At 48.2% G+C, this 23609-nt stretch overlaps 1 protein-coding gene across 3 annotated transcripts in view; it reads right to left on the bottom strand.

The window, feature by feature from the left end:
- The window catches only part of LOC143514037 (chemokine-like protein TAFA-5), an 85341-nt gene that overhangs the window by 49323 nt on the left and 12409 nt on the right, over positions 1 to 23609 (bottom strand). The window contains exon 1 of one of the 3 annotated variants that reach the window (XM_077004778.1): positions 5733 to 5841. The exons of the other annotated variants lie outside the window; for them this stretch is intronic. Coding sequence (XP_076860893.1) covers positions 5733 to 5823 — 91 coding nt within the window. The 5' untranslated portion in view covers positions 5824 to 5841. Of the gene's footprint in view, positions 1 to 5732; positions 5842 to 23609 lie in introns of those variants that run through there. 3 annotated transcript variants of the gene reach the window in all.

Genomic DNA, 23609 nt, shown 5'->3' with positions numbered 1-23609 from the left:
GCTAGTAAAAGGTAAAACTAATTGCTTTATTTTCATGTAGGACCTGTTACTTATCTTTGACAGCGACACCCATTTAGGAAATGGAATAGTTTAACATAACATACTTGGCTTTTATTTTTTGTAGAATGGTCTGTTATTAATGTTAAGGTCCTTTTTTTGTTTATGTTTAAACCAAAAGTAGAGGTTCCTTTGCCTTCAAAGTTGATTAAACTACAAATTAGACTTCACATGAGACTCCTTTTTAAGGATTTTTACATACAGATACAAGCACAGTTCAGTAAATTGATTATGACTGCAAACTGCACATGGTTTTAATAAATATAAGCTAATTTCGTCAGCGATGCATGCAGAGATATATTGTAATTTCTAAATTGATTTTAAAGATGAAATAAACATGGCCTACCCATACACTAGTGACAAAAGACGCGTCAGCTCTTAATACAAACTAGGACATATTGTGTATTACATGGCTTGTTTATACTAGCAAATAAATTTAACCATGTGGTAATTTCTTTTGTAATTATTGTAAAAACACTCTGAAGGTAATAGAGTTTGCCCTCAGTCCCACGGCACTGCTCTGCGACGGCTGTCAGCAGCTGCATAGACTCTCCGTGAACTGCGTCTCTCTCGGAGGGCAAAGGGACCCGTTGAACAGCTCCTTGGCCATTCCAGAACCAACATGCTCCTCCAACAAGCAAATTACCTGGCAAATGATTACGGAACCCACTCACTGAAACGGCCGTGGAATCTCATTTCGTTTCGCCCGTATTTGTTGGAAAGAGGCTGATTACAGTCCCATATGAGTCTTAGAGCGAGAGTTTATTTATTTATTTATGTATTTATTTATTTTGTTCCGCAACTAACACAACTAACATCTCCGCCACGGCTCCGGCCATCATTACTAGCAATGAAATAAGAGGGCAAATGAATATATACTTCAGAGAATGCCTTCTTGGTTTCTTTATTTCCTCTCCACTCCACTGCACTCTCTCTCTCTCTCTCTCTCTCTCTCTCTCTCTCTCAGTGCTGCATGGAAAACCTATCTTGCCATTGCATTGCTCTGGAATGAAATTGTTACACACATGCAATTTATTCAGGGACGTGAGACTAAGGGAATGTGGCGTTCAGCGTTATAAGATATTCATTAAATGACATTGCCTTTAATTCTTTTTCGACTGAAAAGAATAATAACAATCATGCACACAAAGGAGACCGAGGGCGGGTGTTACTTAGCTGCAGGAAGCCATGGTCATTCTGAAATTGCTTTAGACGTAAGTTGAAGACAAAGACCTAAACCAAGACAGCCCTAGTTATGATCAATGATGTCTCAATCTTTCACGGGGTCGGAGATCACCTGATCTGCTGTTGCTAGCTCTGACAATGTGTATGTGACAAACTGTTTTATGAGTAGGTGTCATAAATCTGTCAAGATCCTGTCAGGGACAATTGGACAAGATGTCAGGTGCGGTTACATGATCGTTATAAATACATTTGGCCTCCATTTCATAGGCTGAACACTGGATGAAACTGTGCCTTCTATATCTTCTGCAGTACGTTATTCGTCATTTATTCATTAGCCTCTAAAGCATATTAACCATTATTCTGCCAAGAGTTTTGCACACACTAATGACCTGCTGGAGTCCCTGGAGTGTGCAAGACTGTGTGAAAAGCATTGTTTCAGGCTAGCAGCCCAAAGAGTGATTCTGTTTTTAGCTCTCAAATATCCTCCAACCATGAATACACCGAAGACACAAATACCCCTGAACCACAAATACACCCAGGCATCCAAATATTGTCGCAGGCACAAACTAACCCTACAAATTCTTCAAATAGCTATAAAATTCATAAAAAGCTCAACCAGCCCAGCAAACAACATCCCACTGTGACACCCCCCACGTCATTCACCAGCTGTGTCTCCATATTCCAGCTCTGTGTAGGATAACTGCTGTGGCTAGGGCCACAAGTGTGCTGTAGTTCAACACAGACTACTCTTTTACACACTTATCAACACTAGCTTTCTTTGCCAAATTCTTCACAACGTGTGGTAAGAAAACTAAATAAAATAGATCAAATGCATTATTCTCATTTGTGGTGTTCCACTATTGCTGAAAATACTTGTATGCCTAGAAGCACAGATATAATGAATTTGTATTTAAAGAAATCATGTAACTTTGTAATGATATATATTATATATTCTGTAACTTCGTATTATATTTGCACATAATATTTTTTGCATTCTATAAGTCATACCTGGTGTAGATCAAAGGAAACGTGCAAATCAATTCCTCTGTGTAAAGGCGACGTTTCCCCGGCCCTATTGGGGATATAGAGGTGTGAACTTACGTGTTCTCTCCCTCTTGGGAACCAGATTCTCGACTACACACAACCCACAGCACAGAAAACACCGTCTACCTTATCTAGGAGGAAGTGAAAGGACTCCCTGCCGGTGCAGAGAGCATATTCTGTCATTTGCAAGCCCCATCAGCTTCCAGACGCAATCGCTGATCTAAGGAGACAGCCCTCTGTCTAACAGCTGATTACGCACAGATGCAGTGGGCTCTAACCTTCAAACCCTGGACCTGTACAGCAACTCCCTCTGCACCTGCTGCAGCATTGGGGGGGTGGGGGGGGGGGGGGGGGGGGCTTGGCTGGTCACATACTTGTGCAGCCTCTCCAGAATGAGAGCACGATCCGTTTGCATGAATGTCTTGTGTCTTTTGTCTTGTAATTGCGCTTAAGAGAGCACCTCCAGGCGCCGGCCTCCAAACCGCCGAGTTAATTTGCTGAATCTGGTCCCTTTGTCATACTTCTATGGTAGATTAGCATGATGTCAGACGCTCTATGCTAAGCTCCCGCAATCCTTGACAAGAAGTCTTTTGCCTCTCAACTTGTTGGTGGTTTGACAAAAAGGGGGATTTTCCAGCACACTGAAGACAAATCCATTTGGGTTTGCCCGCTGGTAATAACAGCACACCAAATGGCAAGTATTATCTTTATGTCACTTCAGACCGATGCAGGACTCAGGGGCAAAATTGCCGCATCCCTTCTATGCCACCAGTTTAAGCACCTACAGAGGGGGAGCCAGGCTGATGAATAAGTCTGCCATCTGCATGGGGACGCAGTCGTCGTGCAGTAATTACACCACAGTTCACCAGCACGTTAACCACAATTATGCAATCAACGCCTCACAGAGGCAAACAAACACCCCCAGGATGGCTCTTCTCCCAGCCCACCACAGCTGCTCGCGCTGCAGTTTTGGATTGGTGCAAGTCATGAATGGGGGGGGGGGGCGACGACAAACAGAAGCTCTTGGGAGGGTTCAACATGACGCCATAGATTTGTAGTGTTTTCTTGTTTGGACACAAGAAGGCTTTAATAAAGATATCAACAGTTAAGCTGAGCAATAGTTGAGCAACAGTTTATTTAGGCGCTTGATTCTACTTCGTCAGTTGTCCAAACCATAAACTGCATCAAACATTTGCTATTAAAATACATGTGCTAGGGGGCATGAAGTCAAATAAACATTTGAAAGATGAATGATCTCTAGTACAGTTTTGTCCATTTAGTAAAAATGAAATTCCATTTACTGGCGTGTGTTTACACCGTCACGTTCCCCAAAGGAGACAAATGTTTTTCTTCAACTTCCTCATTTGTGACAACGAGCCATATGATTCCTGTGTCCTCCAGCAAAATATTTCATTACACCGCAACGCTATCGATTCGTGCTCAACATATTTTTTTTGTCCTCCCACTCGTCATTCAAAATGTCATTCGAAATAAATGGACCTTATTTGCATGTGGGGCCGCTGAGCTGAACACTAGAGTAAAACAGGTTGCACTGCCTTTCAGAAGTCATGTTTCATAGAGGGGTTTCTATTGGCCCTATTGCAGCAGACCCTATACCATGTACCATGACCTTGGGCCGACAGACAGAGCCTATATTCTCTCACCTTCCTGCCTCAATTGCCTCAGTATATAAGTCTAAGAACCCATTCGTTTTGAAGGAAGAAAATACATAATAATAATAATCCGCCTTTGGCCAATGGCCAGTGTTTGTAAAATGGCAGAGGAAAATAAAATCTAACACTAAATGTATTGCATTGTAATACACTTTGCCTGCACAGAGAGAAAATGAACCCTGCTCATTTCAGTGACATGTAAGATGACATTAAAAAAGTCCTATTATCTAACATCAAACCTTATGGTCTATTATTATTATCATTATTATTATTATAACTATCAAACACTATTTTATGTTCTGTAAGACTGGTGATCATTTGTAAATGCTACGAGAGCGAAAAAAACGGTAATACAAAAATGTATTTCCACCGTAATTTAAAAGTTTCTGTTTCGCACGTCCCAGACTCGCTCGTGAGGACGCTGCCCCACGTTTATGCTAAGCAGCCCCGCGTTAGTGTGTAGTGAGAACAGCCTCCTGCTAGCGTGGTGCGCTCGAGCCAAATCCGCTACGTGTGCCTTTTGCAGGGAGGGTTCGCCGGGCCCACGAGCCTCCACTACACTCCACAGCTCCAACCAAGCGCCGGCCCGCTGCTCCACCGACAGCGAGACTTGTATTTTCGTACGAAAATGATAATAAAGAAGAGATTTCGCAAGAGCGGGCTGCAAGCAGTGGTAAAAGCGCACCTCCTGTCCCCTCCATAGACAGACCCCTCTTGTTTCTCCTCTGAGGCGTGCACAAAAGCTGGGGGTGATGGGAAAAGGACAGCTCACACGTACCAGGCACCCCCCCCCCCCCCCCCCATGTCTTTTGGGGGGGGCAGTCAGGCACTTCACTGGCACGTCTGCCTGGGCCTCACCTTTTATTACTGTGTACTGACACATTACTGTCTCCTTATATATCCAGACAGATCTAAAATAAATACAGGTGTGTTTAAGGTGAAAGCAACAACTGTTCTTGATTGTCTAGGTTGGTTTCATGCCCTTATAAATGTGCTGCATCTATTCACATGTGTGATTTACAGGTTGGCTAATTACAAAAAAGCAACATATGTCCAGAGAACTACATCTAAGAGGCTAAAATTCTTGAATCATTAAAAATGAAGGTTCTTCTAGTTATCTTGTGTGTGATCTTGCTTGAATAATTCATCCTCAAATGTAACTTTGTGATTATGTGATATAAGTAAAACAACACTTAAAACAACGCATTATCTACGTCTCGATTTATCTCTGATAGCTGGTATTTGAGTGGCACGTCAGACAAAACGAATTAAGGCTAATGAGAAGAAATAATTGCAGTTTGACCTCGCCGTTACCCTTAAGCTAGACTCTAGTGCCATCTATTGAAGAAAACAACTATAAATCACTTTATCTCGCGCAACAATGAACTCTTCCTCTCCTCCCAGACACACTCCTATTCTTAAAATAATACCTAGTGCGCAAACGTCCGTAACTCAAATAGGTTATTTGGAGCGCGTTTTATTTTCACCTCGTCATTGAATTCCGGTTCACATTCACGTTAGTCTATATTATATCGACGCTTTTGAAACATAATGTCAACGCTTGCAAATAATTCAATGCATATTGTTCCGTTTAGAGACGTATTGGCTCTGGTTGCGCACTCCACCGCAAATGGAGACGCAGCCTTCACCACCAAATCAACAGACTACATAATAAGACATGAGACGGTAAATAGGAGGACTGGCGACGGAAGGGCGCAGGGGGAACAGCATTATGTAGGCATGCAAAGTAAATTAACCAGCTGGAACATTTACCTTCTTTTAGGAAGCGCGAGTGGATCAAAAGAATCACAAAGCAGCAGAGCGCCGCTCCCGCTAAAGCCCACGCGACTCTGAGGAGCTGCATCCTCACACAGAGCAGAACCAGCCGTCTTCACGAACCGAATCAGTCTTCCATTCTTCTCCCATACAGCAACTGTCACGCCAGCACCCACGTAAAAAAAACCCACAGAGAATCAAAGCGGAGCGGATAAAATGCGCTTTTGCGCACTTGAGGATGCGGCCGCAGGTTTTTAGGAGAATCCGCGGTGAGACGATCCCGTCCTCCTCAGTCGCACAACGCTCGCAGAATTATGCGTGTATTTCTTTTCGGTGCTTTCACAACCCCGTCACCTGAAGTGCGAAATCTTCCCACGGTCACTTTATCGGCGTTTCTTTTCTCCTTGAGCTGAATTGCAACCACGACACTCTCCGTCCACTGTTCCGTGTCTAAGTGGAGTGATAAACGGACGCTGAGTGCACCATCATCACGCTTTGCAGCACCCTCCTTTCCCAACTCTTCCTATGCTATTTTACCTACGACGATTATGACCGCCAGCATTTATCCGCAACTTCATAATACATCTGGTTGCAAAAACACTGCAAAAAGGCAGCGTTCAATCCTCTTGCGCATATAACGACTGCAGAAACACACCCGCCTTCACGGAAGGGTCATGATCAATGTTCGTGCGATCTGCTCCCCTAAATGAACAAGTTGAAGTGTGTTTGCCCGCCTCCGTGTGCGCCAGATCCTCGGGCTTGTCCGTTTTCTCAACAACCGCAGATACAGACGCGACTTTCTCTCCCTGACCCATGACGTCACGGGCTCCCTAAATGCGTCTCGCGCGTCTGAGGAGGAGGAGGTGGGGAGATACGAGCAGACACGGGCACTGCTGGGAGGAAGTCTGTTGATATTCTCCGTTTAGGTTCTTGATTGTTGATCAGTTATTAGAAATTATGTGTAGCATACTCCAGATTTCCGGACTTCAGTCGTCGGTATTACATGTAAGCTGTTGCGAATTAGTCTGTCCTGCGTCGTCTGTTGATGTGCTAAGTTCTACAGTTTGTCTGATCACACTGGCTTGCGCCCAGATTGCCTATTCTCATTTTAACTTCATACTTCTTGGCATACTTTTCTAATTTAAGCAGTGTTGGCTATTTATGTACATTTAAATTGATTGCATATCCACCATGTTCAGAAATTCACTGACTTAACTTTCATCAGGATAGAACAAAATCATGTTTCCTCTTATTTTGAGTTGTGTGATTATGACGAGGTCACTTTGCGTCAAGAGTGATCTGTGTGCGTGTCACGTGCGGCTACGCCCCCTCTCCTAGCTGTCACTCTGGGTTCCCTCGTGTCTGTGTTCTTGCCCGTTTGTCCCGCCCTGCTCGTTAGTTTTGATAAATCCCTTGTTAGTTACCACGCCCCTGTATCATTGTTTGCACCTGATCCTTGTCTAGTTCCATGTATATAAGCCCCTGAGTCTTCCTTGTCCCTTGTCGGTTGTTTTGGATGTTGGATGTTTCAGTGTTTCGATTTACTGTAGTGGATTCGTGTTCTTTTGCTCCTTTGCCTGTTGCTCGTGTTTCTGTTTTGTTATGCCTGTCTATGCCTGTTTTACGGACTGCCCTCCCGTTATCGACCCGGACTGGCTAAGTGACGACGAGTATGGTATTCCCTTTAATAAATCTCGCTCTTCTCAGCACTTGTGTCCGTCCTCTCGCTCCGTGGCGCAAGCTACACTACATAACAACCGACCATCCAAGGACACAGCGAGAGAGCGAGACTCTGGTGAGTTCAAACACTGTGAATGGATGTCGGCTGGTTTAATCCGGTTCGACTCTCCGGTTTTTCAGTGTGAACAAACTAGAGACAGGAATACCCCTGGCGCTGCGGGTACAAGGAAGTCTCGTCGCCGACCAAAGAAAGCGCAGTCTCTTTCTACTGGCTTTCGCGACGAGACTCCATCTGAGCGCTGTGTGTCTGCCCGGTTTTGCGAACACGACAGGGAAAAACCTCCTGTCGTGCGAGCAGCGGGCAGACGGTCTGAGCGCACAGACAAGTTTTCGCTTAACCCTCGGTTGACTCTCTCTGACCACCGTGAGCTCCCGGCGCCTCAAGGGAGGCGGAGCCGCAGCAGAGAGAGCAACCGAGGAGCTTGTGTGTCTGTGTGTTCTGCCAGGCTCAACCCGGACACTGAGGAGGAGGACCTAACACCGCTGATCCCGCCGGCTACTCCACATGACAACCCCAAGTTTTTTTTGGGGGGGAGTACGAGCCACGTCAGTATGGCGGTCCCGCCCCCCGATGACGTCAGTGTGGCGGTCCCGCCCCCCGATGACGTCAGTGTGGCGGTCCCGCCCCCCGATGACGTCAGTATGGCGGTCACGCCCCCCGATGACGTCAGTATGGCGGTCACGCCCCCCGATGACGTCAGTATGGCGGTCACGCCCCCCGAGGACGTCAGTATGGCGGTCACGCCCCCCGAGGACGTCAGTATGGCGGTCACGCCCCCCGAGGACGTCAGCCCGGTGGTTCCGCCCCCTGAGGACGTCAGCCCGGTGGTTCCGCCCCCTGAGGACGTCAGCCCGGTGGTTCCGCCCCCTGAGGACGTCAGTATGGCGGTCACGCCCCCTGAGGACGTCAGTATGGCGGTCACGCCCCCTGAGGACGTCAGTATGGCGGTTCCGCCCCCTGAGGATGTCAGCCCGGTGGTTCCGCCCCCTGAGGACGTCAGCCCGGTGGTTCCGCCCCCTGAGGACGTCAGCCCGGTGGTTCCGCCCCCTGAGGACGTCAGCCCGGTGGTTCCGCCCCCTGAGGACGTCAGCCCGGTGGTTCCGCCCCCCGAGGGTGTCTCATCCACGCCGGTTCCTGTCCCCGCGACCCTGGAGGGGTCGTCCACGCCAGTTCCTGTCCCCGCTGCCCGTCAGCAGTCCACGCCGGTTCCTGTCCCCGCGACCCTGGAGAGGTCGTCCACGCCGGTTCCTGTCCCCGCGACCCTGGAGAGGTCGTCCACGCCGGTTCCTGTCCCCGCTGCCCGTCAGCAGTCCACGCCGGTTCCTGTCCCCGCGACCCTGGAGAGGTCGTCCACGCCGGTTCCTGTCCCCGCGACCCTGGAGAGGTCGTCCACGCCGGCTCCCGTTCCCGCTGCCCGCCAGCGGACCCTGCCTGTCCCCGCTGCCCGCCAGCGTACCCTGCCTGTCCCCGCTGCCCGCCAGCGGACCCTGCCTGTCCCCGCTGCCTGTCTGCCGGCTCCAGTTCCCGCTGCCCGCCAGCGGACCCTGCCTGTCCCCGCTGCCCGCCAGCGTACCCTGCCTGTCCCCGCTGCCCGCCAGCGGACCCTGCCAGTTCCCGCTGCCTGTCTGCCGGCTCCTGTTCCCGCTGCCTGCCGCCCGGCCGCACCTGTCGCCCCAGAGACTGTGCTGCCCCCTGTTGGGCATGGACTTGGTGTTCCCCCTGCTCCGCCCTTTGCCTCCTATGTTCCGTTGCCCGTGTTCCCCTTGCTCCCTGGTCCCATCCCTGGTTTTGTTTTGGTCCCTGTCCCCGTGGTTGTGTCTGTCAAGGTCTGTGTTCCTGTTCCCGTGTCTGTTTCCTGTGGTGTCGTCTCTGTCCCTGTCCCCATGTCTGTTCCCCAAGTTGTCACCCACCTTGTGCCTGTGCCTGTCTCCGTTGTTCATGGTGTCTTTGCCTCTGTGTTTGCCTCCGCCTTGTCCCCTGGCCCCACTCCCGTGTCTGTCCCCGGTCCTGTACTGTCCGACCCTGCTCCTTGCCCTGTCCGGTCTCCATGTGTCCCGTGTACCGCCATGCCCCAGCCCAGCTCCTGGCCCGTCTCTGGTCCCCCTGTCCCTGCCGTGCCCCGGTCTCCGTGCCCTGCTTTCCCCTGGTCTGTTCCTCCGGTCCGTCCCGTGTCTGCTGTCCCTGTCCCTCGCCGTGTTCCGTGGTTCCCTGTCTTGTCCTAGTCTGGTTCCCTGTCCTGTCTGCCCTTGCGTGCCCCAGAGTGGCACGCTTTGAGGGGGGGTTCTGTCACGTGCGGCTACGCCCCCTCTCCTAGCTGTCACTCTGGGTTCCCTCGTGTCGGTGTTCTTGCCCGTTTGTCCCGCCCTGCTCGTTAGTTTTGATAAATCCCTTGTTAGTTACCACGCCCCTGTATCATTGTTTGCACCTGATCCTTGTCTAGTTCCATGTATATAAGCCCCTGAGTCTTCCTTGTCCCTTGTCGGTTGTTTTGGATGTTGGATGTTTCAGTGTTTCGATTTACTGTAGTGGATTCGTGTTCTTTTGCTCCTTTGCCTGTTGCTCGTGTTTCTGTTTTGTTATGCCTGTCTATGCCTGTTTTACGGACTGCCCTCCCGTTATCGACCCGGACTGGCTAAGTGACGACGAGTATGGTATTCCCTTTAATAAATCTCGCTCTTCTCAGCACTTGTGTCCGTCCTCTCGCTCCGTGGCGCAAGCTACGTTACAGTGCGTTACAGTTACAGTAGTACATCAATCACAATCTTCATCGGAAAGAAAAATACTTAACGATGCGGCAACTGTATGCAAGTCTGTGTTAGCAAACCTACCAGTGTCTGTACAGCGGTCTGGGCAACTCATCTGGAGCCAATTATCCATGTTTACAGTGAGCGAATCCATATCTAAATCCTCCTCAGGGGCTTGAACACAGCACTCTTAGACTCGAGTCTGATCAGAAGACCCATCGCTTCTGCATATGGAGTCATTTAAGATGGTGAGAACTACAGGTAGGAATTCAAACGGGTTTCATCATCTGTTGTTGAATTCCGTTGGAAAGGTCCAGTTTCATCTCTCGGTCTCCTTGCCGCTGTCTGTTCCTACCTGAAAGTAAATTTCATTAAAGTTACCCGAACTGCACCGTTCGCTCTTCTTGGCCATGGCGTGCTCGTTTGGACCTAGTCCATGGACCTAGTGGACCCAGTGCCCAGTGAAAGCTTTGCTGCCAGTCTCGGCCCTTCTTTGCCAGGCTTCACGCCAGTGACCGTAGCACCTCATTCCCTGGACCTTCTCCATCCGCTCCCTCCCCAGCGGTTCCCCTCCTGACCACCGCAGATGTTTCATGACAAGCTCGGCACGTTTCAACCGCTGCATCGGACGTGAACATCCAGTGAAAGTTGGGAAGGTGACCGCAGTGCTGCGCCCCGTCTTAGCAACTACACGGTCTATTAACCCGTCAAGTCCCGTACGGGTACGTAATCGTGGAAATGACGCAACAGCAGGACCACGTGTTTCTTTAGAAGTTATGCTCGTGGGTTTGCGCAGTTTTAAGGTTTGCGCACGGTACGCATTGCAAACACAATCTTGTGCCCACAAACGTCTATCGTGATTCATCTCGAAGGTTTGTGAGAGTGCAGTGGAAAAATTACGGCGCTGTTTTTTAACTCAAATGTGAATCTTGATGATACATATTTGGCCAACAAAGAACAGAATATTTTTGGTCTAGTGAAGGGTGTGTGAATCACACACCCTTCACTAGACCAAAAATATTCTGTTCTTTCAGAATTTGTTTTCCGAAATTTGCTTTAGAAATTCGCAGTTCCGTGGCGGTCAATAATGCGTTTTACCATAAGCCACTAAATGATGAAAACCACCTTCAAACCCCGTTTGTGTGACAAGATCCAGCATGTTGAGAAACTTAACGAGCACCTGACGACTCTGGATTCGCTCGCGCAAACCATAAAAGACGTTTTACTGCAAGTCACATCCCGTCACATCCATTTCATTGACAAGACAAAGATCTAACCTGCTCTGATCACATTAGTCAACAATTCACAGTGCCGCAGCGGTGCGAATCAACAAGCTTATGTACCGCCGACCTCAAAATAGTCATCTTTGCCAATCTGTACCTTGTGCACTGCGCAGATGACTTGTTAACTACACGATCTAACATATACACACACACACACACACGCACGCACGCACGCACACACACACACACACACACACACACACACACACACACACACACAACAACAACACACACACACACACACACATACACACACACACATACACACACACAAACAGAGTAAAGTACACAGTTTCCAGAGAAACAGGTCCTTCATCAACTGTGCAAGTGAGGTGCTTGAATAAATCCCCAACTAATGAAGGACTTCTGTTCGAAACATCCTGTTTCTTTGGAAACTTTGTGCACTTTACATTTTTTTATTTTTAATATCTATACCTGTCTTACCTAAGTAACACAATGCAGTTACTTACCTGGAATGTATATTTAGCCTACATAATACAGTTTTTTTCAACTGTTTACACACTAAATCTTTTCTTCTCACACAATTTTCTAAACATGCCCTTCAAACACCATAACCCCACACCAAATCTGCTAAACCATACACTAACTCTCAGTGTCTGACTCAGTTTTCAATTTCCAAACACACATTTTGCAAAACTCTACACACAAGTTTCTACCTAACACACAAAGACCAAACAGGAAGTTACTTGATTTCATCTTTCAAACACAACCTATCAAAATGCCACACTAAATCACCAGTGCTTCACTCCCACTCCTCATATGTGTAAGCACTCATTACTTTATTGAACACCAACAAATCATTGGCTAAGTATAGGCCTATAAATAGGTCAAATGTCAAGATGTCTGTTTTGAACCATGAATCCACGAGATCCAGCACCACATAGTCAACGATGCAACTGTTTTCCATAACATGGACACAGTAAGCTTGTCCACTGTCCATCGTGTCCTGCAGAATAATCACTTACATATGAAGCAGCTATACAGGGTCCCATTTGAAAGGAACAGCATCAGAGTGAAGAACCTGCATCATGACTTTGTGAATGTATGTATGCAAAACTAATTCCAGTATATTAGACTTGCACATATCAAGATTTTTGGGTTGTGCACATGTGTGCAAATATATATTCTTGTCTCTTACAGAGAATTTTGGAGATGGATGCAGATGCAAATGTCCGTCATGAGTATATTTACGTATATAGATGAGGTGGACTTGAATCCCACTTAGACCAGGAGAAGGGGGAGAAATGTCATTGGTCAAAGGGCCATTGTGAATGTCCCAGGACAACGTGGGGGAAACATTACAATGTGTGCTGCCATTACCAATAATGGTGTCCTGCATCACCATGCAACACTTGGTCCTTACAACACTGCTCACATCATATCTTTTCTGGATGCAATTCTCAATATTCTTGTCCAAGGTCAGCAGAATCTAGATCAACAAAGTTTTGTGTTCATATGGGACAATGTCAGTTTTCATCGGGCACATCTGGTCCAGAACTGGTTTGTGACCCATCCTCACTTCTCTGTTCTGTACCTGCCTCCATATTCACCTTTTTTCAATCCAATTGAGGAATTCTTCTCCAACTGGCGCTGGCGGGTATGAAGAGATGAAGCCTAGACACACCCATAGCCCATACCCTCACCACAGCCAACACCCCCCAGCTTTTTCAGACATGTGTTTGGTGTCTGTCCAACTTCATGTGGTGGTTGGATTTTTTTTTCTGCACTGTACAAATATTATATTACAGTAACAGCAGCAAATTATTTGGAAAAAATAAATATTTTGGGTTTGAAAACTGTTTATGTGTGTTGTGAGTATTTCACCTTCTCTCTGCACTTTTGTATAACATAGAATCCCATGAATGAAAGAAGAGCTTTAGGTTTTGATCAACAGTGTGTACATGATGAATCCAAAATGTCATATTATGACAAAGGTGTTGGCAATGTGATGTTAGTGCTTGCTTTTGAGATGTGTTTATGACATTTTGAATGTTGTGTGTCATTTTGCTGGAGATTTGAGGCATTTTGCATTTTGTGTGAGCAATTGTGAGTTTTGTGTGTAGAGTTTTGAAAAATAGACACAGATCTTGGAAAATGTGTGTAAACAGTTGAAAAAAACTGTAATATATAATCATACTGTATATATCATATAGGCCAAAAGATCAGCTAAAAAATACACGTTGCGTTGATGTAAATCAAGTTCAAACATAACGTATGGCAAGGCAATAAAACGTAAATGCACAGAAATACCAATTCCTTCATTTTGTAGACTTTGTTAAAGTTGCATCTAACCACGTTAAACTGCTCTAAATTGCGCCAAGCCTTAAGCGATAAACAATGGATCTATTTGCGGGTTTCTTTAGATTAGAGTCCAACGGCGGCTCGCTGAAAAGTTGAGAAAACCCAAAGACGCTCGAAACGTCTGTGAAATTTGCAACATATTTATTAAATGCTGCTATCATCATTAGGTGTAAGCAATAAGAACACCTCCAGGATGTTTGATTCACAAGGGGAAAACTTGACAATATGGTTACTGTAGGCACTGCATATGTTCACAGTGGCACAACTTAAGATGGGATTGCAATGTCTTTATAATAGATACGGAGATGGGGGTAACAGCCCAAAGAGGAAATAGCGTCTGATCCATCTTCAGACCTTACCATTCGAACTCATTTGCATTTCATTCATCTGCTCATATCGGATAAAAACACATACCTTCTGAAGCTCAAAACACAGTCTTGAAAGTCAGTCCTGAGTCTACAATATCCTGTAGGGGTACTCTGCCGGAAATGAGCTGTAGTTACCTCAAACGCGCCTATACACCATTGCATTCGTGTTCTTTACATCTTACTATTTATTCACCACTTTTCACCATGGCCTTTAATCATCTCCCAAGTTTTATGGCTTTATTTTACTATTCATTGCACACCATACTGCTCAGCCTCGGTGCTTATTAGACCGAGTCCTCCCGCAGTAACATCTCCACACCAGGTCGCAGATATGTGCTTGACGCCATGTACGTTTGATGCAGCATATCTTGAGGAGGCTGTGCGTGTAATTAACAGAGCCCATGCACCTTCTGAACTCATTACGTGTAATCAACACTCCGTTGGTGCAGTGAGGCCGTCTCGTCCCTCCGAACTCAAACAAACTTAAATAAGTGCCGCAGACCGTTGCACGTGCTGTAGGCAACAAAATCACAACAGAATATGACAGACGGAACATGATGTCGCAATAACTCTGTAGAAACGAAATTACTTTCACGTGATCATGCAATTACAGAAATAAAGAAGGGTAAAACAATGTCTAACGTAGGCTAAATAAATCTTCACAGTCTAATTGTTAGGCACCTCATTTAGCCCGTAACCCGTAATTTCATTTGTTTTTCTATTGTAATACACAATGGTAGGTATATATTACCACACTGAACGGCCTTATAACGGCCTTGTATGACAATCAGTGCCAAAACACTGACACAGGACTTTTAAGAGGGTAAATAATCCATATTCTCGCCTTCATGATACCATGGCCCCTCACGTTTGCATGCAAAGCAGCTCATAGAGTCAAAAGGAGAAAACAGGGGGAGACATTTAAGCAAGACCAAAGAGCTAAAATATCACTATGTAAATCAGAGCGCGGGCAGACGCACGCATCCACCAATGCGTATGATAAGATGCCCCCCCCCCCCCCCCCCCCCCACACCACACTACACACACACACTCACCTCCCACGTGGCAAAGAGGCGATAGGTTCTGCACGAGTGAAGACATTCCAATGACTTACCCCGGAGAGATGAGTACGCTGCAAACACATGATATTACTGTCTGAGGAAGATAAGAATTGGTCCCAAACATCTCGTCTCTGTTTCTATACATTATGCATGTTGTTTGGGGGCGGTCTCTAAAGTACGGGCAAAAAGTCATTCGACAAAAAAAAAAAAAACTAACCAACCATCATAACAAACAAACAAAACAAATCCTAATAATAAAGAAATCTTTGCTCATCCCTATAAGCCGAATGTACAGGGAGCACTGTGCGTCTTGTATTAGCATACCCTGCAGTGTCCTCGACGTCTCGCGCTACGGCGGGAGAGGGCAGAACTCTGGTACTGAAAAGGGCCGGTTATTAGATTCGGAGGCTCTGTGTTCACGCGCGTAGCCAAGCAAATGCCAACTGTTACCGCAGAGAGAGTCGCGGGGCCAGGCTGGTCACACGCTTTGGATAACACCCGCTGATTTGTAATTTCATAGGGAAGGCAGGCAGGCCATGGCACTGTCCCCGACTCCATCACCGCGCCGGGCTGATTGACAGCCACGTTGAATTCATACGCACATTGCTCACTTTCAATTACTCAATAAACATGTTGCCCTTCAGTTTAGGCTGGCTTGCCTCGCCGGAGAGTCACTGATAAGCCATCGTCTCCCAGACACGGGTCTCTGATCGGCCCTCAGTGTACAGACCTCCTTGGAGGAGGGGGGGAGTAAATAATATCCAAATGCCTCTGGTTCCCTGATGGGGTAACAGAATGCAAACAATCCAAGCACTTGGGTCTGCTCAAGAGGGAAAAAAAAATAATAACATGGAGACTAAATTGACATGAGTCATAGTAAAAAGTCATTCCAAGTTGCTAGGATATTCATAGTTTCGTCCTTTAGGGGATGCAAGAGTGGCTATGTGTGGGGGGGGGGGGGCTGGGGGGCTGGGCAAAGACAATCTTGTAGATATTCTGATTAGCAGGCTGGGGGATATTTTTGAACCCTGGATGTCCCTTCAGTCTCGTATCTGCTGGAGCGGATTTGCAGCTCAATTCTCCACTCTGGGGCTCACAGGATCAAGAGTCTGGAGGCTTCCAAGGTCGGCCCGACTCCCGCAACCAGCAAAACGTCAACGAAAAGCAGCTTCCCTACGTGTTCCTCGTGCTTCCTCCGCCGACGCCTACACTGTTCTCTCTAATGATCGTCGCCCCCTGTGGGGCCGTCCTGTGTCCCCCCGCCGCTCAGGGGCCACAAAGTGCTCCCTTAATGCACTGTACGCCCACGTCCCTTAGTTATACTGCTGATGGTGCTTAGCCAATCAGATGCTGAGTTGGCACGCATGACACCTTTGGCTGCATCTGCAAGCAGCCCAGCACCAAGAAGCAGCCGCATGCGTCTAAAGCAGACGGGAGACAATTTAGTCGCATCAGTTCTGTTTTTCACAGAGCTAGCCATCAATTTTACATATTCAGCACAGGAGTTTCCCTTCATTTTGTTTCCCACCACCTTCTTTTTTTATGTATCTGTTGATTTATTTATTTATGAGTTTGGGGTGGTGTTACAAATGTGCTGATGGTCGAATTTCCATTCGGGAAGTGCTATTTGCATGCGGACTGGTCCTGAGCGGCTTGGGGTCCCGCAGTACAGGCTGGTGGGTTTGGGGGTGGGGTTTGGGTTTTGGGGCAGCAGCAGGGCAAAGCATCAGGCCCATCTGTGTGGTGCCTGGCAGGCCCGGCAAAGGCTTACCGAGCCAGCGCCATGCCGAGAACCACCGGGGGTGGGCTAGCGCTCCACATCCGATCCAGCACAGAACCGTCGCTGCGACGGCACGAGGAACGAAATGAGTATAACAAACGTTTTAACGCTCCTCACGAACAAGCAGCACTTACAAGCTTATGAGGTATGATGTAGTATGATGTAGCGTGTCAGAGGTCGTTACTGGACCACGTAGGTCTGTGTAAACAGAAGCTCTGTCTTACCTTACTTAGCAGATAAAGAGAGTGGAAATAGTGCTGAGATCTGCTTTGCTGCCTGTTTCTTTGTAACTGCTTCAGGCACTTTAAGTTTTTCTCTGATAGCACTTTTACTGGGCCCCATCTGTAAATATCATTGAATTTAATCTGTCCTGGGCACTATGGCCAACCCTGTTGCTGGGGGATATTTACATGCATTTAGCTCTGCTCAGTCGGCTCGCGCATAATTTGTATACCATAAATACTGTCTTGTCTGGGCAGTTGGAACAGTTATGGATCACACACAGGCACGCACACCACAACATACATAAACACACACACACACACACACCCTTCTGCCTCCCCTCGCCTGATCTATAATTTATCCCCCCCCCCCCCCCCCCCCTCAGTCATGGGTGATGCAGTGTGGGCGTGGCCGTCCTGTGCCAGACAGCTAGCCGAGCGAGGGAGTCGTCCTTTCGAGGGATCCTTCAAGTATAGCCTGCGCCTGGGTGTAATTACCGCCTCCAAATTAGTCCTCGGTCACGCATAACCCAGACGGGCGGCCAATCCGAGGGTGGGGGTGGTGCCTTGGGGGCTTGTGTGGAGGTGCTGGGCTGTAAAGAAGCTTGAGATGATGTCTCCTCTACTTGCAGCATCTCGCTCACTGCATGGCCCCCCCGTCCTTGCCCCCCCCCCCCCCCCCCCCCCCCCACCCTGGTCGGCACACGGCTCCTCAGCTCCTTCATGGAAGGCCGCCTCCAGCAGGTGAGTTAATCGATGGGGGCTAACTCCCCACTATATGGCTCCTCGAGGAGCCAGGGAGGAGGAGGGGGGGGGGGGGGGGGTGAGGGAGCGGGCTCTGGCGGATGACTTTGATGAAGTTGCCGATGACAGGCCGGGGAGGGGCTTGAAGGATTCGATAAAAGCCCGGGTGTTCTCTCTGCTCTCAGCTGGACCCAAAAGAGCATGCAATCAATCCTCCCACTCTAATTTTGGAGTCGCCCGGAGGGGGTCGGCTGAAACCCATCCTTTAAGGCGCGCGGCTGCGACTGACTGGACACATCAAGGCTGCTCGCATTTACTCAGCGTCACCCGGCCTCGTTTGCCAGCCCTTCTCCCTCTGCATGCTGGAAGTCCTGCCGGTTCCTTTATCACCACAGGCCAGGTGCATCCTGGGAGGCACACACACTGCGCCTTTATCAGGGGCCGGGGCAGCGGCGACCAGGGCTGCCGGATCAGAGAGACGCGGAGAAGGGATCGGGCCCGGAGACCGCAGGGAGCGCCGTGGCCCGCCACATCAAAAGCGCTCCGCAGCCAAGGTACCGGGCTGCAAACGCGAAATATTGTCAAGAGGAGTAACCGTAATAGCCCGGGTCTGCCAAAGCGTGGCTTTGAATAGCAGCGTCGGCATCCCAGAACATGCAGCACTATCGTAATGACATTGTGGATATCAGTGGGAGGGGGGCAGTCATAGTGGTGCAGAAGAGTTCAGGAGAAATAACCCGAGACGTGCTGTTGGTGGAAAAGATGTTTTGCCTCAGGGCAAGGGCACTGATTGGCTAAGAGCTGGTACCTTTTATTGTATTCTGTCTGGCCCACCCCGACAATAGCTGCGTTGCTGTATTGAAATTCAGCGAGACCGGCTGATGGCCATCTAATTTAGCAATAAGCACAAATGCAAAACTTGCAGTTTACATCATAATATGCAAATGCATTGCACGGAAGGTGAAATGGGAGAACCCTTCTGCTCTGAATCAGACGGAGCTCTCCTGCTTTGCCTCTCTGCTCTTCACAGCGGCGCTGGACTGGGCTGGTGGCCTGGGAACAAGCCCAGGGCCAGGTGCTCCGGCGGGGCCTGGATGCTCTCATAGGACACGCTGCAGTGGCACAGATGCATGGAAACAAAAGGGACAAGCGGCCCACACACAAGTCCCATGATACGTCCTTCCCGCTCCGTTCCAGCCTTTAGGGCTGTCCCGTTAGGTGGGTTAGGACCTGCCCGGTTCTGGAAGTTCTCCAGATCTGGCGCGTCCTCATGCTTTTCACTGTTTTGCCGACCAGTAGATCATAATGAGGAGATAAGGAGAGCAAAGAGGATTAGTAACTGGAGCGGGCAGCGTGGAGGACCAGAGGAGACCGTCTGCCCCAACTGGCATAAAATGCTTTTCTAATGGAATCCCTCAGCTAGTACCTCGAATAAAGACTTTGGTGCTAAAATTAGCCCGTGCGAGAGCAGACGCTCGTGGGGTCGCCCCAGCCTGTTCGAGCGCCGGTTTCCAGCCGCGGACATCACCACAGCGAACGCCACACGCGTAACGGTGCGGAAGTGCGGAGCGTGGGGTCCAGCTGCCGACACAGCCTTGGCCACCACCACGTCTGGCGGACCACGTTTGCGCTAGGGCCGTTGTCATCGCCGTTCTCGTGTAGCGCTACGTCCTCACAACCACATGACAAAACAGGTCGCTGGATGCCAGTTGGATCATTTAGCAGCTATAAATGATTCTAGCGCACGTTCTATTTCTTTTGCTTTTTTTCTGGAGCACGCGATGGCATGTCCACGCTTATGTGTGGTGGAGGAGAAATACACACGGTCGTATATTAAAAGCTCCATATTGACTCGAATATAATCCCTCGTGGGGTTTGGAGCAGAGTTAGGATCCACAATCCCCTGCTGTAAGAGTGGGGTGTGGAGCCATTTGCCTTGGACAGACAGAGAGGTAATATGGGAATGTAAATGTTATGGGGGGAAAAAAAATAGATCTATTTCAAACATAGATAAATGACTTTAGGCTCTGTGAACGGTCAGGCTTCCAGCGGTCTAAAGTCTGTCACGATAAGCATAACAGAATTAGAGGAGCATACATATTCATAATCTTAGCCATTGTTTATGTAATGGGGGGGGGGGGGCGGGGGAGTGTCGAATGTATTGTTTGACTTCGTTCGGTCTCTATCAGATTTCTCTAACATACCAACAGAGCAATTTCATTACATTATTCACCAGCCACAAGACTTCAGTTTGGCACACCTCAAAATGTAGAGTGTAACTCAATTATCCCGGGCATGCACTCCGGGACAGAATGGCGGGGGGCGGGGCCAACACAATGGTCTTGCCTGCTGTAGCAGGAACCCCATGGCGGTGAGAAGATATAAAAGGAGAGGAAGAGACTCTATAGACTGAAAGCCCTGAGCTCTTACTGTGATGACCGCACTGACCTGTAGGGCTTGATCCAAAAGGCGCAATGCATGCACAAACACATACATACACAAACACATAAACACACAAACACATACATACACAAACACATAAACACACAACAACGAAATATGGCAGAGCACAAATAGAATTATTTCAGCCGTTTTCAGTTTTGTTCTTGTTTTTTTCCATAGCTGATGTAAGGTCTTGACAATAATATCAGCGGTGCGTCTGCCAAGGTCACACGGTTAAGTTCTCGTTACAATATCTGATGCTGTTAAACAAAAAGGCTGGGGCTCGTAGGGGCAGAACGGTAAAGACGGCGAGCGCTTGATTCTGAATTATCCCAGGGAGGGTGCTTGCTTAAGAAAACGTGTGAGGGGGGTGGGGGGGGTGGGATTTGGAGTCAGTGACATCATAGAAGCTCACTCCTCTCAGCAAGGAGCATTATGGGGGAACGCGGTTGAGCAGAGAGATGACGATTTCATTTCCGGAGTCGGTATTTTCTGTCTTTCTTTGTTTTCTGTTGCCCCGCCCCCATCTTCGGCGGAGAGCCATCATTCGCCACAGTCTGCGCTCCTTTAATTGGATTGGCAGGAGGGCCGAGTTCGCCGGCACTCGCACTCGCAGCCAGAGTGCCCTTGAGACACGGGGTCGGCGTCTCAGCCCCAGAGGTGACCCCGCCTCCCGGGCACTCGATTAATAGCCCGACCCGGCTCAGCTGAGAGTGGTGTAAACCCTCCTGTCCCAACTGATCCCTGCCCTGTAGGAGCGGATGCCCACCGGCCCAAAGCACAATAACAGGGCCGGGCCTGAGTAGCTCCCATCCCAGCGAGGACCACGCAGAGATCATGCAGGTTTCCCCAGCATGCCATGACCATAAAATGCAAAGCAGAAAATTGTAGCAGAATGTTATGCACCCTCCACGGAGAACAATGGAGAGTGTGTGTGGTGGTGGAGGTGGGGGGGGGGGTTATGTTGCTCAGCTCTTTGCTATTAAAAATAACAGGCAGTTTGGTTAAGTGGATTGTGCGAGAGAACCAGTGATGTATAACCAAGACCCTGCATTTAATTAAGTTGGCCTCCTCCAATTTTTTTTTTCCTCCTGCAAGCGTGCATAATCATTTCATACACTGTGATATCATCTGCTTAATGCGCTATTTTACCATACTGTTAAACCTGGGCGATAAATCTCGCGGAGCTTTCCTTTAATAGATGCAGGCTGAATAATGTGTGCATTAGATTAGTGGCTCAACACCCCCTTGCCCCTACTACACCCCCCCCCCACTCTCCTTTGCGAGTATCAGGCCGTCTGCTCCCTCGGGAGAGAATCTTTAAGCGCCTGCAGGCTTCCTGGTTGATTGTTTGGTTATTTGTTTCAGTTCATTTTGCATCTGATGATGCATGATTCACTTCATACATCCATGTGCAGTGCAGTGCTGCCCCCCCCAGCACAGAGCCTCACCCAGAAACGCTCTCCAGTCATTTAAAGGAACAGTTCAACCGCAAATGCAAATTTATGCTAATGCATTGTGAAGTCTTGCAGGACCAGGTTAATTTGTTAGCGTGACGTTATCCCTTTAAGGCTACCTATATGACCTGCACAGCAAAGACGCACCTGCGAGACTGATCAAGGCAGCGGCTCGTGATGTGAGGAGAAGTGCTCTTAATTCCGTGTATTTTTAAACCACGCGTGCCTGACTGCTTCCTCCGTCAGCTCCCCGCTCTCCTGCACCTCGCTGTGCAAATATGCGCCAAGCGTCCTTCACCTTGTTATGGAAATCGCAAATCAGACACAAAAGCCTGTCGGTGGCACCGATCAAGCCCAGGGAATTCTATTTCCTGCCTCTGTCAAGTTCCTTATTCATTATTTGCCTGCTTTGTTTCTCTCTCTCTCTCTCTCTCTCTCTCTCTCTCTCTCTCTCTCCTCTCTCTCTCTCTCTCTCTCCTCTCTCTCTCTCTCTCTCTCTCTCTTCCCCAACTTTACATTTTAACCAGGGCCAAGCAGCGCGGGGCTCCGCAGTCCTGCACCGAGGATCTGAAGGATATTCCGCAAAAGTGCCGAAGGATTTGTTAATTACCGCTCCGACATCTGTCTGCCGTGTAGGAAGGGTTAGCGGAGACGCGCGGAGACGCGCACCGGCGCGCCGCTCTCCACCTGACTCGCGCGCGCGACAACAGATGTCAAAACAGGAGCCGTTAATATTGATGAGCGCGGGGTCAAAACGGAGGCCCGCGTGCGCTGCGTTTGCCTCGCTGCTCCGCGTTTCTTCGGGAAGGTTTTCGACATTTGTCACTCCAAACATGCTGCTTGTGTGTAATGTTCTGCAGAATCTTTTAACGGCCCTAATAAAATTTAATTGACAGGTGAATTATTAATGAGACGCTTTGGCGTATGAGGTAAGAACAGTTATGACGCTCTAATGTAATAAAGTGAGTCGCCTCGTGCACAGCAAATGCGGTCATGGGGATGCCATGCCTGATGGCTGCAGGGTAAAAGCTGTCCTGACACTGACAAAGAAAGTAATTACATCCCCACTGATCTTTGGGTCAGTTAGCCTGAACGCTGGCTACAGGTGGGCACAATTTGTGGCATTAATGTGAAAGCTTGGCTTTGCTATGTCCAGGAGAGTTTAAACATTACTCACAGACAGTATTTAGCAGAAAATAATGCTAGCAATTAAACTAAAATTTAAATTAAATTATTAAAAAAATTAAAAACACACACACACACATGATTTCATGTACTTTCAAGTAATGTTCTTTCATCTCACTATGTGTTGCACACTGATCTACTTGACCTGGCCTGACATGGCGTGTTTGGGAGATGAGAATAATGACATTAACTGTACGGGTTTTTTTTTTTTTCATTACATCTGTGATCGAAGACTTCAGGACAAAGGCGCCGGAGTCATTTGGGTGAGATACTATTAAAAAGAGGATGTTGTATTAATTTTCCTGGCAATGTCATAAAACATGTTTTAACAAGATCCCTGTTGTTGTAGTATAATGAGTATTCCAACCCCAAAGTGCACCTCTTATAATTCACACGCTACTGTCACCAGAGTGCTTTATCACTTGGCAAGAGGGAGGAGAAAAGGGGAAGAGAGAGGGATAGAGGAGAGAGAGAGAGAGAGAGAGAGGGGGGGGTGAGGGGTGGAAGGAGCTTTTGCTGTACAAGA

The sequence above is a fragment of the Brachyhypopomus gauderio genome, chromosome 5 (genome assembly GCF_052324685.1).
Source record: "Brachyhypopomus gauderio isolate BG-103 chromosome 5, BGAUD_0.2, whole genome shotgun sequence".
Classification (NCBI taxonomy): domain Eukaryota; kingdom Metazoa; phylum Chordata; class Actinopteri; order Gymnotiformes; family Hypopomidae; genus Brachyhypopomus; species Brachyhypopomus gauderio.
This window is presented reverse-complemented; position numbering and strand designations above follow the sequence as displayed.